A 12964-nucleotide genomic window follows, 5' to 3' on the forward strand; every position below is an offset into this window, starting at 1 on the left:
AGTTAATTAAATAGAAAGAGGACATTTGAGTTCTGCATTATCTGCTCCCCTTTTCTTTTCTATGCTCTAGTCCCCTCCCTAGTTCTTCCTCATAGGAGTCCCACACCCAGTTTATGATTTTTTCCCCCCGTTAGTGATTTTACATTTTACAGTTAATGAAAGGCTTAAACAACCCCAGGTGCTTTTCAGCTAATTAGAAAACTGCATTTTCCATTAATTAGTTCACAGACAAGGGTCTCATGTCAGGTTTTATTCATATAAATATTAAGGTAGAACAGGAAGGTCAGTGCCACACAGGAAGTTCCCAGCATCCTCTCTGTCCTGCTGCTATTTTGCATCTCCTTTCTTGTCTCCTGCTTCTAGTTTCAGGGTCTCTGGAGCTGTGCGATAGGCAGGAAATGTCTCCCAGGGACTATTCAGATCAAATTTGCGGAACTCCTGAGCCAGCTCCACAGGCTCTGCCACCACCCGTTTCACCTCATCATCATAGCGCACCTGCAACAGGGCAAAAACAAGCTGGTCACCATTGCTTGTTCCCAGCCACTGAGCAGCTTCTTCTGTTAGCCAAATACAAAAAATGACAGGCTTGCAGACTGCTCACTCCAGTTTTTTAGTTCAACGCTCATGAGAGCTCAGGACACATGGCATAAGGAGAATCAGGCAATGTGCAGGTGTGTACAATCCAGCTTTGTCACACACATCAAGCCTGATCCCTTGCTATTCCAGTCCTGATTTCCCAACTTCAGCTCTGCAGATGTCCTTTTGTCCTTTCCTACAGCAGTCTCTGCTATTTCGCCTCTCAAAATAAAGTTAATGCACCTAATCCTGACCCTAATCCTAGACCCTTCTCTTCTAGTCCTCAGATTCAATTGTGCAAAAATACTAAGCTTTGTGATGCAGTCACTTAGAACTAGGTGGAGACCAAACAAACTCATTTAATTTGTGTTTTAATCTAGATAAAAATCTAGGTTAGAGGAATGGGATGTGTGAAGAAAGCTGAGGCAGCTAAAGGTGATGGCTTTGTAGTCTTGCCATTGGATTTGAAACACCTTGACTCCCTGGAAACAGAGGTTCCAGAAAGATCAACTCAATCATTAAACCCTCTGAGGGAGTTAAACCGAGTCTCCAGCAATTCAGTGGGAATGAGTTCGATCTTCTGGATGGGGCATTAAAAGTAGCTGGTCCTGTCTTCTTTGCCTGGAAAGCAAAACTTGCTGCTCTTGTGTAAGAGGAAAGGTTTGCCCTGTGTCTCTGGCCCCAAACTCCTCTATTATGCAGGGTGCTGTGTGTTGGCTAAATTCCAGGGGGAAAAGCACTAAGAAAATTTAAATAATTATTAAGCAAACATTTTACAGTTCCATAACAGCCATGGCCCAGCTCTGAAGCATAGATGGGTTTCTGAATGCAGAGTGAACCAGAATTCTTCATACCTCTACATATCCGGAGAGTGGAAAGTCCTTCCGGAATGGGTGGCCCTCAAACCCATAGTCTGTTAGGATTCGCCTCAGGTCAGGGTGGTTGGCAAAAAAGACTCCATACATGTCCCAAACCTAAAAGAAAGGAAACCAAACAAGCCATATCACCCCATCCTAGAAAAGCCCCTCAGCGTACCTCAGAAGCTTAAAACTTCCACACCTCATCTAAGAGGGGCCAACCTAACAAAGAAAACCTCTTTCCAAAGAGGCCTGCCCAGCCTCCTTTTTCTCTCTCATCCTAGAAAGAAGCCACACCCCCGCATATACTGTACCCACAATGTGTAGGTTGGATGCCTGGACAGTGTAGTGGCTGGGCAGTTGATCTGGGGCACTGCTCATAGATTCAAAGGCCAGAAAGGACCACTGTGATCATCTAGTCTGACCTCCTGTATAAAATTATGGGTTTTAAGGAGGCTTGGCAGAATTCAATTATTTATTTGCAATTTAGACAGATAATACTGATGTTTATTTTAAGCATTTCCCCCCCTCAATTTAAGTTTCCACAATTGTGCAAAATTATGGGTTTTAAGAAGCATTTTCCCAATTTTTAATCTATTTACATTTTCACAGTTGTGGGAAATTATAGGGGGGACAATTACTTATTGACAATAGACACTGAGATTCAAAAAGTTAAAGCTTTAACACCGTTAAAACATAAATTGTCAATATCACGTGTCAAAACAAAGTAAATATCCTAAAATCAACCTGTAGCTTACAAGCAGTATTTTTCTTACTTTGCCTGTCAACTTCTATCATCATCATGATCATCAATGGAAATATTTTTTTCCACCAGTTTGTGTGCGTGTCTGGCAAAATCGACGTTTCCAACATTTACTGATAAAAATCTAATCCTTCCAGCCTATATAACACAGGCCTTAGAACTTTCCCAACAGAATTCCATTTGAATTTGAGCTTATATTTAAAAAAAGTAAATCCAACCTTGATTTAAAAATTATCAGTTAGACAAATTCAGACTGGAAATAAGATGCAAATTTTTAACACCGAAGGTCATTAACCATTGGAATAACCACCATCCTCACTACTCAACCTGTGGCCCAATCAGCACAGAGCTGCGACCCATGTGACATCCTCAGGGCCATACAGGTAGTATTCGATGCAGCTCACATAACATATTATGGGCTGCATATGTGACCCACAATGGTAAATAGGCTGAGAACTACTGTCCTAGAGGATAATAACCTTATAAGGAATAGCCAGCATGGATTTGTCAAGAACATGCCAAACCAACCTAATTTCCTTCTTTGACAGGTGGGAAGTAGAAGATGTGATGTATCTTGATTTTAAGAAGGCTTTTGACACAGTCCCACATGACATTCTCATAAGCAAACTAGGGAAATATGGCCTAGATGAAATTACTGTGAGGTGGGTGCACAACCTGGCTGAAAGACTGTACTCAAAGAATAGTTATCAATGGTTTGCTGTCAAACTGGGAGGATGCATCTAATGAGGTCCCATACTATTCAATATTTTCATTAATGACTTGATAATGGAGTGGAGAATATGCTTATAACATCTGAAGATGACACCAAGCTAGGAGGGGTTGCAAGTACTTTGGAGGACAGGATTTGAATTCAAAATGACCTTGACAAAATTGAGAATTGGTCTGAATTCAACAAGATGAGATTAAATAAAGAAATGCACAGGACTTCACTTGGGAAGGAAAAAATAAAATGCACAACTACAAAGTGGGGAATAACTGGCTGAAAAGGATCTGGGGTTATAGTGGATCACAAATTGAATGAGTCAACAATGTGATGCAGTTGCAAAAAAGGCTAAAATCATTCAGGGGTGTATTAACAGGCGTCTCGTGCATAAGACATGGGAGGTAATTGTCCTGCTGTACTCTGCACTGGTGAGGCCTCAGCTGAAGTTCTGTGTCCAATTCTGGGCTTCACACTTTAGGCAAGATGTGGACAAATTACAGAGTCCAGAAGAGAGCAACAAAAATGATAAAAGGTTTAGAAAACTTGACTTATGAGGAAAGGTTAAAAAAAACTGGGTATGTTTAGTCTTCAGAAAAGGAGACTGAGAGGCAACCTGATAATCTTCAAATAGGTTAAGGGCAAGAAGAGGATGGTGATCAATTGTTCTCCACGTCCACTAAAGGGAGAACAAGGAATAATTGGCTTAATCTGCAACAATGGACGTTTTAGGTTAGATATGTGGAAAACTTTCTAACTATAAGGAAAGTTAAGCACTGGAACAGGTTACCAAGGGAGGTTGTGGAATTCCAGTCCATGGAGGTATTTAAGAACACATTGGACAAACACCTGTCAGGGATGGTCTAGGTTTACTTGATCCTGCCTCAGCACAGGGGGCGGGACTTGATGAGCTCTCAAGATCCCTTCCAATCCTATGCGTCTGATTCTAAATTGTTCCAATGGTTAATGATCCTCACTGTTAAAAAAAAAACTACATCTTATTTCCAGTCTCAATTTGTCAAACTTCAACTTCCAGACATTGTATCTTGTTATACCTTTGCTCAAAGCCCTCAGAAGAACGTCAAGTGCCTCTTCTCCCACTCCCAAGGGCAAAACCATTCCCTCCTGCACAGTTCCCAGAGGAATACAGTTTCATTCAAACATGGTCTTCTCCAACCCCCATATGGATCCTGTTCCCAAGCACAAAGCCCTTGGGAAAGCACACTGGAGCTCACCTCTCTTTCATACCAGTTTGCTGCCTGGTGCACTGACACCGCTGAATCAACAGGTGTCAGCTCATCTGTGTACGTCTTCACACGGATCCGAGAATTGAAGCGCAGAGACAGGAGATTATAAACAATCTAAAGGGAATTGAGAAAAAGCAACCAATTTGTTGTGTCCTAGGTCATGTACAAACTGTCTCTTGGAATGAATTGAGATTTTTATAGTAAGATACCAGCTGAAGGGGCACGGGCAAGGAAGACGAGAGGTTTTCAGATGAGTTTTCCAGTGAGACCATGATAGCACTTCATACCTATGGAGCAAGGATAGCCACTCCATAATCAAAATTCAAGCTAACTTTTCTACTATTAGCCTGATTTATGAAAACAAAACAAAACCCACCACCTCTAATTTCCCCAGAAACAAACCAATTCTCCTGAAACTTAACTGGCCACATGTAGTGTTACAGTCTAAACCATGGATTAATATCTCACATTGTCCAAAGCAGGTGAAAAGTAATGAGTTTAACTTGACCAATTTATAAAATGAGCAGAAATTGGAGACAAAATACAAATACAACTTGGATGCATTTAAACTAAAAACTGATCAGGGAGTTGCAAAGCTTCTGGCAAGGTCACCAATTGTTTTAGTAACAGACTAAGAGGGGCGGGCAAACTTTTTGGCCTGAGGGTCACATCGGGTGTCCAAAATTGTATGGAGGGCTGGTTAGGGGAGGTTGTGCCTCCCCAAACAGCCAGGCGTGGCCTGGCCCCCGCCCCCTATCCGACTCCCCCTGCTTCTCACCCCCGACGCCCCTCCCGGGACTCCTGCCCCATCCAACCCACCCTGTTCCCTGTCTGCCCCCGGACTTCCCGCCCTCCCATCCCACCCTTCCTCTCATTCCTGACTGCCCCCCCGGGACCTCTGCCCCATCCAACCACCCCTTCTCCCTGACTGCCCCCCGCCGCTCCATCCAACCCACCCTCTGACCACCCCGCCCCCTATCCATACCCTGCCCCAACCACCACCCTGAACTCCCCTGCCCTCTATCCAACCCCCCTGCTCCCTGCCCCCTTACCACGCTGCCCAGAGCACCAGGACAGGCAGCCCTGCCGCCCAGCTGGAGCCAGCCACACCACTGCACAGCACAGAGCACTGGGTCAGGCCGTGGCTCTCCAGCTATGCTGCCCAGCAAGAGCTCGCAGCCCCGCTGCCGAGAGCATTGCGCTGGTGGTGCAGTGAGCTGAGGCTGCGGGGGAGGGGGAACAGCAGGAGAGGGGCCGGAGACTAGCCTCCCGGGCCAGGAGCTCAGGGGCCGAGCAGGTCCCACAGGCCAGATGTGGCCCACGGGCCTAGTTTACCCACCTCTGGAGTGAGATATTGCTAGAATGGCAGGAAGTGTCAACATATAACACTAGATATGTTTTGATTGATTAATTCTGATGGGATGAGGCGGTCATCCCTTTCTGGACATTGCATTATTAAGCATCACTTGGCTACTAACTTAACCTTACAGGAAGGAAGCTGTATTACTGTGTGCCAACCAGTCTTGCCAGCATGGTCACCTGCTAGGAACCAGGAATCTACCATCACACTGATTAGCCTTCATTGTCCACCATCCTGAAAGATGTCCTGACCCGAATGGGCAAGCAGAAGCAACCAGGTGACATCTCCATGTCCATAAGGTTAGCTAAACCCTGAATGATACCTGAAGCGTGAAACTTAGGTACTGCTATTCCCTCCCTTGTGTGTAAGTTACCTTCCCTGTTCATCCCTCCCCCCTTATTCTCTTCTATATAGGTTCATATACCACACTCATCACTGCAGTAGCTGAATGCTTTCCAGTAGTGCATTAAGCAATGTAACTACAGAGCTGTTATGTGTGGGTTATTCTCTCATCCTCTCGCCACAGCGAGAAGCACGTGCAGTGGCGTGTCTTGTTTGAATATACCTATTGCTATGTATTTACATTACAGAAGGCAAGGTAAAAGAAATGCGCTTGGCATTTGGAGTGGAAAGTTGTGAGGTTTATGAGGGCCGTTAGTTCTTGGGGGAGTTCATGCCAGTCTTGGACCGCCCCTCAGAGGAAGTTCTGTCTCCTGCACAGGTGAGCCTTACTCTTATTGTTGAGAGTTCCACTGTGCCATAAGAGCATAGTTGTCAACCACAATCTTTACCCTGGAGCTTTAGGTGGTCTTTTAGCTCTTCGGTGCCCAGGCCATGGTGCACTTTGAAGATAAGGACTGAGACATTGAACCTGGTTCAAAATTCTAAGGAAAGCCAATGTAGAGGGCAGAAGACTGGTTTGATATGCTCAGAGTAGGTTGTGTTGCGGAGGAGACGTGCTGCAATGTTCTGTACTAGCCGGAGTTTCCTAAGGGCTGAAGGCTTCATGCCTGGGTGTATTGCAGTAGTCCAATCAAGAGGTGTCAAAGATACAAATAACCAAAGCCAGGTCTTCATCCACCAGGATGGGATGGAGTCTCCAGGCCAACTGAAGATGGTAGAAAGCAATATTCGCAGGTGGTGCCATGTGAGACCTCAGTGTCAGTGATGAATCCAAGGTTACTTCTAGACTACGGACTGAACTGACTAACTGTGGGTGTGTGCCTTCAACCAAAGGAGGCTGTACTGTGGCTGCAAACTCTTCAAAATCCTTTTCTCTGCCCACTAGCATCACCTCTGTCTTGCTTGGGTTCAGCTTCAGCCAGCTGTTCTTTTACCACTCCCCCTGCCTCTCTCTTTTTGCCTAACAGACCAGTTTAACCAAGACATGTCCATCCTTGCACTATTGCTGTGAGTCTGTGGCCAAAAAGGCAAAACAATGCATTAACAATGGTAAAAGTCTTTCAGGTCTCAGAGGAGGTACAAGTGAAAGACAGAAGCTGTGACTTATCTTTTCTCTCTGTGTGTGCATCTGTGTTTTGGAACAACTCAAGAGCTACCGTGTGGGATTTTCAAGAGCACCTAAGGGAGTTAGGTGCCAATTCCCATTGAAAGCCAGTGGGAGTTAGATGCCTAAATCCACTAGGTGATTTTGAATATCCCACCTACCATTTATAACTAATTATTTCCTCCAGTTTAAAAAAAGCTATTAATACAAGGAAGTTGCTTCAAGTAAAAACTATTATTAAAAAGAAATTTGGTAAATTAAGTTTCAAATGCTTTAACTTTCTTATGTGGTTAAGAAGAGATTTAAAAATATATTTTGTGTTGTTTATATGCAATAGGAGTTTAGTGTTTCTATATAAAGGGTCTTCACTGGTGTAATTAGATCAACTTTAATTAGATTTAGCTACCCTGTTGCAATTTTTTTTAAACATAATCCAAGTTTAAATAAAGGTTAATACTGTTTTTAGGAGTTTGATACCAATAAAGCAGTTTCAGCCCAACTCTTAGTTTTTTGTTTTAGAATACAGCACCTTTCATCTGATATGGAAACCCCATGAGGCAAAAGAGAGAGATGCTGTACCAGACTGTGAACTGCAAAAGAGAAACTGCCAGATCCTATGGAGGGACAGAGGCTAGTATTAGACGTGTGTGAGAGAGAGAGAGATCAGGCCTAAGAAGTTAGGTGAAGCAAGTCCATGGAGGATTTTAAAACAAAGAAGGCATCTTCACCATAGATGGAGATGCAGCTAGGTAGGAGCAGAGCCAAGACATGAAATTGTAAATATTTTGTGGTTGGGACTCTCTCTTTGATACGTGTGTGTATGCTGCTTAGGACAATGGTGCCTCAAATCCTGTTTGGGGCCTCTGGATGCTACTTCACAACTAGTGCTAAATAACTAGAGAAGTCTGCCTAGCTACAGAGGCCACCCAGGAGAATGGAGCTGTTCAGAGTTGAAGGCTGCAATGAGGGCAAGGAAGATGAAGCAGAAGGAGCTGACATCATCAGAAAGAAGATGGTTGGTGAATACATGGAGGAGAAAGGTTTGTGTGTCATGGTCAAAGTAAATCAATGGCTTCAGATCCAAAGAGTAGTATTACTCCTGGGGAAATTCTGCGCCGAAAAATTAAAAGTTCTTTATATTTTGTCAAAATAACACAATATAATCACACCAGTTTCAATTATTTTGGTAATTTATTTCAAAATATCTGTCAGCAAGTATGTCTGTAACAATACAGACAAAAAAAGTTTCCCCCAGGAGTAGAGAGTTAAAGAAACCTCTGCAAGAGCCCAGTTGCTGTTTCTCTGTAATGCTTTTGTCGGGTGCCTCGGTCTAGATGTCACACATACCAGCTGTGCACATCTTGGGGGAAAACTCTGCCCCTTCAGTCTCAGACATCCACACCACCAACCCCCTCCAGAGCCCAGCTGTGGGGCACCCCCCTCCCAGCCCAGACACCCACACTCCCTAGAGCCCAGCTGTGGGGCACACACCAGGCCAGACATCCACATCCCCTAACCCCCAGAGCCCAGGAATCCAGAGCGAGAAACAGCCTGTTGCTGGGTCCCATGCTTGTATGGAGTTTCCTGCATGCCGCCTCCTTCCTCAGGATGTGCTGGGAACTGCAGCAGCCCAGAACCTTCCAGCTCTCCCCTCCCCAAACAGAGTCTTGTACAGTAACTCCTCACTTGAAGTCGTCCTGGTTAACATTGTTTTGTTGTTACGTTGCTGATCAATTAGAGAACATGCTTGTTTAAAGTTGTGCAATGCTCCCTTATAATATTGTTTGGTAGCTGCCTGCTTTGTCCACTGCTTGCAGGAAGAGCAGCCTGTTGGAGCTAGCTGGTGGGGGCTTGGAACCAGGGTGGACTGGCAGTCTCACATCAGCTCCCCGCACCCCTAAGTTCCCTGTGCGGCAGCCGCCCAGCAGGCTATCAGTTGCCGACAGTTCAGCCATCCCTCCCCCCACTGCCATGTGCTGCTCCTGCCCTCTGCCTTGGAGCTGCTCCTGGGAGCCTCCCGCTTGCTGGGGGTGGGTGGGTGGGTGGGGGGCTAATGTCAGGGTGTCCCCCACTCCCCTGCTCCTGCCCACCGCTTACCCCATCTCCATAAAGCAGGGAGGGACACACAACAATGCTCAGGACAGAGGGAGCTTGCTGGAAGCAGCTGCTGTCTCAACCTGCTGATCTACTTAAAAAAGCAATGTACTTAGCGTGGGGTCAGCATACTTAAAGGGGCAATGCGCATTTCTCTCTCACACACAGGGTGTCTCTCTGTCTGCTATGCTGTCTCCCCTCGCTCCATTCGTGCTGTCTTGTAGAGTGTGAGGCTATACTAACAACAATGTGTTAACCCTTGAGGGCTCAGCCAAGTGCTAGTTCATCATTTAGCAGTAAGGCATTCCCTGGGAAATATCCCACCCTCTGACTTCACCACCTCAACCAAGCTTCACAATCATTATTGCTGTGTACAGTATTAAATTGTTTGTTTAAAACTTATACTGTGTGTGTGTGTGTGTATATACATGTATAGACACACACATACATATATATACACATACATACATACACACACACACACACACACAAGTCTTTTGTCTGGTGAAAAAAATTTCCCTGGAAACTACCCCCCCCCCCCCATTTACATTAATTCTTATGGGGAAATTGGATTCGCTTAACATCGTTTTGCTTAAAGTCACATTTTTCAGGAACATAACTACAACATTAAGCGAGGAGTAACTGTATTTGGGAGCTGGGGCTCTGCTGAGTCTAGTAGCCCCTAATGGTGGCCAGCAGCTCTGCATCACTAATTCTATGGGGAAAAATGAAATCCTGCATTAGGAAGTGGCACAGAATTCCCCTAGAAGTAGTAGTATGCACTTGTCTCATGGCCCCCAGATGCAGACACCTCTCCTTAGAGTGCCTCGGGCTCACTAATTAATTGGGTATATTTATAATATGTCAGTGATACAACTGATTCTATGCTCAGTGGGTTAAGCAAAACTCAAAGTTCTCAGAGCAGATAAGCATAACTATCGCAGAATGCAAAGGTCGTGGCCAGAGCTGTAAACAATTGCTTATCTTAGTATTCAACACCATCATCTTCTATAACTCTTTGCAGGTCTGTACCTCCAAGGAATAGTTCCTACCTCAAAACGGTATTGTCGAGTTGGGACATCAATAGCAGTCAAATCAGCCAGGGATTTAAATTGGGCATTGGTGTGATCTCGAAGAAAAGTCAGAATTGGAACAACCCCATCAGGATGGATAAATATCTCCAATTCATTGAAACAGGTCACCTGTGGAAAGGAACAGAAAGTGAATTAGTATAGACGCAGAAGGGATTGAGCAGTGCATTGAATAAAGCAGGATACTCAGATCAGAAGGGTTTGGGGCCACATGATCAGGTATATCACATCAGACCAAGGAACTCAACAGCAGAAATGTTTTTTAGCCAGCTCTATCACTCTCTCCCACCCAGAGCCCTGTAAATCTGGGGATATCTGCAGACCATGTTTGTGGATCGTGGATTGGATGCGGATACAAATTTTGTATCCAAGCAGGGCTCTACCAGCCAGCTCCTCACTACACATACCAATCAAATCATTCTAGCTTGGGGTAATACCTACCTGGACTTGCTGGATATACTTGGGCAGAATTTCAGCCACATACTCTCCAAAAGCATATAGCTGGTTCTGGGCCACTTCATCCTTTGGTCGAACGGTGACTGGAAAGAACAAGAGACTTCTCAGGGCTATCGCATGGTAAGCCATAGAAAGAGAAGCAGTAACTCCCAGGCCACACTAGCTCAGCATGACTCTAGTCAGCTTGGCCATAGGTCTGTCCCCCAGCAGGGAGCAGCTAGGCAGGGGGAGACAAGCCATGATTGCAAAGATCAACTCAAGACCTCACAATGTGGTGAACTAAATGGCTATCTACCAACACCAGGAGGAATATATAGAGTCTAATCTCTGGTAATGTACACGATGCATAGCATATTTAGGAAATAGACTTTGGTAAGTGGCTGGGCACTGGAGTAGACTTGCCCATCAGATGTCAGACAACAGAACACCCTGTCACCATGAATATGAAACTACTTGCATCACACTGAGTGGAATCAGAAGGTAGGGGGATGTTATAATTCAGTAAAAGGAATAAAGTGAAAGAGAAGTTTAGACTGAACATCAGCAAACATTTCCTAAGGGATTTAACAGACTGATTCCTGATAAGAGGAAAGCAGTTTCTCCAGCACATAATGTCTTAGTTTTACCAGGACAGTCCCATAATGTTCTAGCATCTCAGCAACTTCTTTCCCAACACCTGAAGTGTCCTTGTTTTTTTTCATTTTGTCAACCAAAAGGTTTATTTTTTGTTGTTCAAGATTTACTGAAACACAGAATTAGATCTGGGGTGATTACCAGAAACAGTCTAATGGAAAGAGTATTACCAAAGTTAAAAATTCTCTTCCCCTCTGAGAAATATGCAAGTGTTATGGTGGAGTCAGAAGCTGGCAGTAGCAGCACCAGCACACTTAGAAAAAATAAAGCACATAAATTTTTTTTTATATATGTAAATGTCACTGCAAAAATGTTCTGGGTTGAATTTGAAAATATGGTCACCTTACTGAGTTATTCTAAATGATACCCACTATACAGACTCCAGGAGTTGGTGAAATACTAATAAACTCAGACTTACAACGGGTCTCTGTTGTGGAGCTCCCCTCAAAACGAGTTTGCAACAGCACTGCAGGGCGTGCAGCAGCTACAAAGAGAAAGAGCATAGATGAAACAGTCTGTACCACATACTCCATCCTCCTATAAGGAGGAATGCCTTCTTTCCTCCTTTCCAGAGACCAGGAGACTCCCTCATGTTGCTCCATCCTGGTGAGGTGAGCTCCTTTTTAACATATGGGAATTAAGTCTGACCTGCCCCTGTCCCCCCTCCCTCCAAACAATAATCATATAGTGTAGTGAAAACACCCCAAAAGAAATCATGAATGTGCAGTCCAGCAGACAAGTGCTACTCTTTCACACACAAATTCTACCAAGGGGGCCTATTCCCTCTACTAAGTACTATGCAAAAACAAAGGCTATGGTGATACCTTTTACACGCAAAGCAATAAACCCTCCTTTCCTAAACCAGAAATCTGATTAGTCACACTTCAGGAGTGGAGGATGTATCACTCAATTTCCTACAGCAATATCTAAACCATATGCCCAACTATTTTACTTAGAAGTGAGCAGTGCTTGATATACTAGAGCAAACAGTAACACGCTTAACAGAAAGATCAAATATAACACGGAACTCGGAGATCTCTTCTTTCTGTCTTGATGTTTATATCACGATCATCACCACGTTATTCAAGCCTTCTCCCAGAAGCGCTAACTCAGCAGATATCTTACAGCGCATGAACAGGCAGATTCTCACTAAACCTGGAGTCACCAACAGAAGCGAGGCCCGGAGACACCAGGGAGACGCAGGTGGCCAGTGAGACACAAAAGACATTTGCCATTTAGCTGTACAGAACTCATAGAAGTAAAATCTTCCCCCAAAGGGCGGCACTAGCCGACCCAGCGAGGCAGAGGAAAACTGGGCAGGAAGACAGCCTCTGCCACCGAACCACTCTAGGCACGGCTGGAAGGGGTCACGGTGACCCCTGCCCCAGCCAGCGGGAGCTGCACATAGGCCGGTCCTACCGAGGAGCTCCTCGCCCAGGCAACCCGACTCACGTGGGGCCGGGGTCACGGGGGACCCGACTCCCTCCCCGCCAGCCCAGGCCAAGCCGCCCTCCCACCAGCCCCAGAAACCTCCCCCTACCCCATTGCCTCACCTCTAAGGCCAGCCCGGGCCAACCCTAGCGCTACTGCCAACATCCTGCCCCGGGCAGCGAGCCGGGGACACAGACAAACAAGGACACAGACCGGAACCGGAAGGCG

The 12964-nt window shown here is 45.2% G+C and overlaps 1 protein-coding gene across 1 annotated transcript; it reads right to left on the reverse strand.

Annotated features, from left to right (window-relative positions):
* Positions 1-236: 236 nt before the first annotated feature.
* NDUFS3 (NADH:ubiquinone oxidoreductase core subunit S3) lies at positions 237-12962 on the reverse strand. Its single transcript, XM_065403497.1, has 7 exons — positions 12859-12962; positions 11724-11789; positions 10658-10755; positions 10178-10327; positions 4153-4278; positions 1431-1550; positions 237-495 (listed from the first exon to the last, which is right to left on the reverse strand). The coding sequence occupies exons 1-7, from the start codon at positions 12899-12901 to the stop codon at positions 328-330; spliced, it is 771 nt and encodes a 256-aa protein (XP_065259569.1). The 5' UTR covers positions 12902-12962; the 3' UTR covers positions 237-327.
* Positions 12963-12964: the final 2 nt, after the last annotated feature.

This window comes from Emys orbicularis, chromosome 4 (assembly GCF_028017835.1).
Source record: "Emys orbicularis isolate rEmyOrb1 chromosome 4, rEmyOrb1.hap1, whole genome shotgun sequence".
In the NCBI taxonomy this organism is placed as follows: Eukaryota; Metazoa; Chordata; order Testudines; family Emydidae; genus Emys; species Emys orbicularis.

Coding starts and splice junctions, on each gene's coding strand:
- NDUFS3 (XM_065403497.1), bottom strand. CDS start 12,901: ATGTTGGCAGTAGCGCTAGGGTTGGCCCGGGCTGGCCTTAGAG. Junction 10,756..11,723: donor CTCCACAACAGAGACCCGTT/GTAAGTCTGAGT, acceptor TGTTCTTTCCAG/TCACCGTTCGACCAAAGGAT. Junction 10,328..10,657: donor AGTATATCCAGCAAGTCCAG/GTAGGTATTACC, acceptor TCCTTTCCACAG/GTGACCTGTTTCAATGAATT.